The 5,311-nt window shown below is 41.0% G+C and overlaps 1 protein-coding gene across 1 annotated transcript; it reads left to right on the forward strand.

The window, feature by feature from the left end:
- The first annotated feature begins 4,270 nt into the window (after positions 1 to 4,270).
- On the forward strand, positions 4,271 to 4,660 carry LOC143547726 (uncharacterized). The gene has a single exon (XM_077039082.1). It carries the CDS (start codon positions 4,271 to 4,273, stop codon positions 4,658 to 4,660), a length of 390 nt encoding a protein of 129 aa, XP_076895197.1.
- The last annotated feature ends 651 nt before the right edge of the window (positions 4,661 to 5,311 follow it).

Below are 5,311 nucleotides of genomic sequence, written 5' to 3' on the forward strand. Positions count from 1 at the left end.
GATTGGAACTGGCTAACGCGATGAACTGGGAGGAGTTCAAAAACATGAAGCGAGAGGAGTACTGTCCGAGGGAAGAAATTTTGAAGTTAGAGTCGGAGTTTTGGTCGTTGAAAATGGTGGGTTCAGAGATTGAAAGCTACACTACTCGTTCGCACGAGTTGGCAGTGATGTGTCCGCGGATGGTGGATCCGCCGAGCAAGAGAATAGAGATGTACATTGATGGGTTAGCACCACAGATTCAGGGTATGGTGACGTCTTCCAGACCAGCCATGATCCAACAAGCGATCCGTTTGGCTCACAAACTGACGGATCAGGCTGTGGCCCAGGGTGCGTTACCACCGAGGGGTTCGACTGTTAAAGCCCGTGACAACCCGAGTAATGACCACGTCAGCAACAGTAACAACAACAGCAACCCGAACAGCGGGAAGAGAAAGTTTGACAACACCAGATCTTCATCCTCAAACCTCCCACCGCAACACCACTACCGTAAGCCCGAATTTACTCGGAGTTTCAACACTCAGAATCACAACAACAACAACAACGGTAGCGGGCAGGTTTTGAGCGGATATGTTGGGAAATATCCAAAGTGCAACAGGTGCAACTTTCATCATGTTGGTCAATGTGACCGTGTCAAGTGTCAAAGATGCGGAAAGATAGGTCATCAAGCGAAGGAATGTAGAGGAGACCTTGCGGCGAAGGGTGCTCCTAAGCCACCGATGACGACTAAGGGATGTTTTGAATGTGGACAGGAAGGTCATTTCCGGAAGGATTGCCCCAAGCTGAAACATAATGACAACAATGGGGGCAATGGAAGTGGCAGTAATGGTGGAGGAAATGGCAAAGGAAGAGCGTTTGTGATTGGATCAGGTCAAGCCCGCAGAGATCCGCATGTGGTGTCTGGTAAGTTCCCTGTAAACGATTGTTTTGCTTCTGTTTTGTTTGACACTGGAGCTGATAGGAGTTTTGTGTCAAAGGCCTTTAGCCAACTTTTAAACCTTACTCCAACCCCGTTAGACGCTAAGTTTCCTGTTGAATTAGCTAACGGTAAAACTGTAATAACAACTCATATACTTGCGGGATGTAAGTTGAAACTGTCAGGTCATGTCTTTGACATCGACCTTATTCCTTTTACGCTTAGTAGTTTCGATGTCGTTGTCGGCATGGACTGGTTATCCGAGAACCGAGCGGAGATTATATGCCATGATAAGATAGTCCATATTACCACCCCTTCTGGCGAGATCATTTCGGTCCGAGGCGAGAGAAGCGGCATGACCACCAGCGTCATTACCCTTATGAAGGCACAGAAGTATTTACGAAAGGGTCATCCGGCAATTTTGGCGCAGATTGTTGAGAAACCCGCGGAGGAGAAACGAATTGAAGACATACCGGTTGTGCGAGACTTCCCGGAAGTTTTCCCGGAGGATTTACCTGGACTCCCTCCTATTCGTCAAGTCGAATTTCAGATCGAGTTGACACCCGGTGCAGCACCCATAGCACGAGCCCCGTATCGGCTCGCACCGGCGGAACTTCAGGAGTTGTCCACCCAGTTGCAAGATTTGTTGGATAAAGGTTTTATCCGACCTAGCTCATCGCCATGGGGAGCCCCTGTCTTGTTTGTCCGAAAGAAAGACGGGACTTTCCGAATGTGCATCGACTACCGGGAGTTGAACAAGATGACGGTCAAGAACCGTTATCCTTTACCCCGAATTGATGATTTGTTTGACCAGCTTCAGGGATCGAGTTACTACTCGAAGATCGATCTACGATCCGGTTATCACCAGCTGAGATTGCGCGAAGAAGATATTTCAAAAACGGCTTTCAGAACACGGTATGGTCACTACGAGTTTTCGGTTATGCCTTTTGGCCTAACCAACGCACCAGCCGTATTTATGGATCTCATGAATCGAGTATGCAAGGCGTACCTCGACAAGTTCGACTGATATAAGTTAGCTGTAATGTTTTGATCATTATGAACAATCTATATGGAATAAAAATAAGATAAAAGATGTTCTGGAAACCTAAGATATGTATGCTCCTGTGGTAATTTTTGCTAAATAAATTGAGACGTTATAATCGGTAAACTAGTGCAATCTTTCAAGTAGAAATTCTGTCATAACGAAACTAGCTGCTGAGTTGTATAGGAATGCATGAAATATGATAGTTTTTATATAATTGTTGTATTTTGACCAAAATACCCTTGCGGGGAATAGTTGCTAGTTGATTGCCATGAATTGACCAAATTCCCCTTATGGGGAATAATGGATAGTTAGTCTTTGTTTGTTGACCAAAATGCCCCTACGGGAATAATTGCTAATAAGTATGTTATTAATACGTGACACGAAAGTAATTGCTCACTCATGTATCGTATCACAATTTTACTTGTTTAAGTCACACACGATTCACAAACGAAACACGAAACATGTTACGTGCATAGGTATTATGTGCCGAGTCTAGAGACTCGTTAAACATTCCGATACTTAGAAAATCTCTTTGTTATTTTAGAACGCTAGAGAGTTTTCTACGACGCGCATCACTCGGTGATCTAGATCGGATATTCTTCGCAAACAATGAGTTCACTTACCCCACTCTTAAACTGTTTTCAAACGTTTTTCACTTGGGGGAGATAACATACTCCGATAAACATATTTTCTGAGATAAACGCATATGAAAGATTTTGTTATAAATTATATATCACTTGTAAAGGCTAAGCGGCATACGTAACATTTGAAGTCCCACACATCGGACCGGTTAATATTTGGAATAGCGAGTCACTTTTGGGTAGTACTACTGGGTTTGACAAACCCCACCCGACGCTAAGCTCAACTGGAGGTTGAGTGGGTGTAAATTTTGGCTAACACTTACCATGGTCTGGAGGACCTGGTGACGGGCACTTGATAAACAGTCAGCTTCGGTCGCGAACCACTTAGCGATACTTGTTGTATAGATTAGCTACCTATCGATATATAATTTGACATAACACTATCTGGTAATGCAAAACACTTAAACGCTGTAACGTGGTTACACACTTAAACGCTGTAACGTGGTTACACACTTAAACGCTGTAACGTGGTTACACACTCAAACGCTGTAACATGGTTACACACTCAAACGTCGTAACGGGGTTACGCAACATTTAAACGTCGTAACGAGGTTACGCAAAACGCTAAACGATTTATCTTATTTTACTTGTGAACTCACCAACCTTGTGTTGACACTTTTAGTATGTTATTCTCAGGTAGCCGAGGCGGGCGCGCGGTTTAGGAGCATGCATTAATGAAAACACTTTTATTCTGCAAACTTAATTTTAACAGTTACATTTGGTTTTAAGTCGTCCTGCGTGACGCAACTTTTGAATTAAGGTTTTACGCTTCCGCACTTACTTTCATTTAAACGTTTTTCTTTGGTTTGGTTATAACTAATGATTCCGATCCTGCCAGTTCACACCCTCTGACGGTAAAACTCCGTTAGTGGATTTTGAGGGTGTGACACATTTGCTTTTATGTAAGTTGGGGTTTTCTCAACCTCCAACTTGAGGGTGGTGTGAGCATATATACTTTTACGATAAGGATAAAACATACACGACAAACATGTTATACGACGTGTAACTTACACGCCGTATATTCATATATGTCGTGTATGTATTGAGTGTATATATATAGATTTCTTGTTTCTTGTTTCAGAATTTTTCATTATAAGATAACAAAATTTCCTTCTCTTTCTTCATTTCTTCTTTACTTTCATGTCATCGTTCATTAACGATTACATGGCATCAAAGCAAGGTTCATAATCCTGCTCTCGTTTCAATTGGTTTTTTCCTTGTTTTACCGGTTTTCTCTCTTCATCCATTGTTTGTTCTTGATCTGATTATTTTCTTTCATCGTTACTGTGTATTTTTGGAATTTGATCTTGTTAACTTCTTCAAATTCTCAAATTCATCTCTTTTGTCCCTTATTTTCCTCATTTCAGAAGAATTAATCGTTCAAACTTCACCATATGTTCTCAGCATGTTATATTCTTGGTTTTGATCAGTTTATCAAAGTGTCAAATCTTTTGTCCTTCTTTCTCACTCAAAAACTTTGTCAAAATATTCTTGATAAGCTAACATGCCGTATAAGTCTTATACTTACACGGCCCATACGTTTCCTTTCTTGCTCCGTATATCTTTGTGAGCGTATATACTTGTACACTATATAAGTCTTATACGGTGCATAAGTTTGTTTTCTTTCGTTTCTTTTTCTCGTGAGTGTGTTTTCATTTTGCTGTGTTGTCAATGGTAGCCTTAAACAGTTATGTTCCTCCGACTATGTCCATTGATTCCTCAAACCCTATTTACCTTCACCCTTTGGGTCATCCCGGTATGATCCTTGTTTCCAAATTCTTTGATGGTACTAGATGTGGAGCTTGGGAAAAAGCTATGATGATTGTTCTGTCAGCTAGAAACAAGCTCGGTTTCATCAACAACACTTTAACCATGCCGAATTATGAGCAACATATGGCAGTTTGGAATCGTTGTAATGACATGGTGATCTCACGGATTCTTAACACTCTCTCTCGTGACATCAGTGATAGTATCTTGTATTCTGAAACTGCTAAGATTCTTTGGAATGAACTCAATTCTCGCTATGGTCAGGAAAATGGTGCTAAGTTTTATCAGTTGTAGAAGAACCTTTGCCAAATCAATTAAGGAACCAATGATATTGCTACCTACTTTGCCAAGATAATTGGGATGATCTGAAGGCTATTAATACAATTACTTCATGCACTTGTGGAGCTGCTCACTCTTTTGTTAAGAAAGATGAAGATCAAAGGTTGATTCAACTTCATGTTTGTCTTAATCCTAGTTATGAAACGATCAGAAGTAACATTTTGATGATGCGGCCTCTTTCTTCTATAAACAGTGTATATGCAAGATGAAAATCAATAGGATATTAAAACTACCCCTGATTTCACTACATCTTCTGCATCTATGAATGCAAGCAGTTGAGGTCCCATTAGTGCAGGAACATGGGAGAATGGAAGAACTTTAGTGTTCACTCATTGCAAGAAGAATGGGAATTCGGTCAACAAATTCTATATTTAAAAGTTACAAGGCAACCTTATATGTAGTGGATCACATTCTCCCCAAACCAACTGGTATGGATAAAGAAACCAGAGAAAATGTGTTCAGGTATAATGAACATGGTTTAGAGTATCATCACATTCCACCGCCATTGTGGAGTTCTTATTCTCCCAAGAAACCCGATGGGATGGAATAAGCGTTTAATGTGGACATTAAAACTCCAATGGTTAATGACCCTAAATTGTGCTTGTC

Source organism: Bidens hawaiensis, unplaced genomic scaffold (assembly GCF_021521415.1).
Source record: "Bidens hawaiensis isolate Kalapana, Puna unplaced genomic scaffold, B.hawaiensis_p1.1 tig00014823_1, whole genome shotgun sequence".
Lineage (NCBI taxonomy): Eukaryota > Viridiplantae > Streptophyta > Magnoliopsida > Asterales > Asteraceae > Bidens > Bidens hawaiensis.

Coding starts and splice junctions, on each gene's coding strand:
- LOC143547726 (XM_077039082.1), top strand. CDS start 4,271: ATGGTAGCCTTAAACAGTTATGTTCCTCCGACTATGTCCATTGATTCC.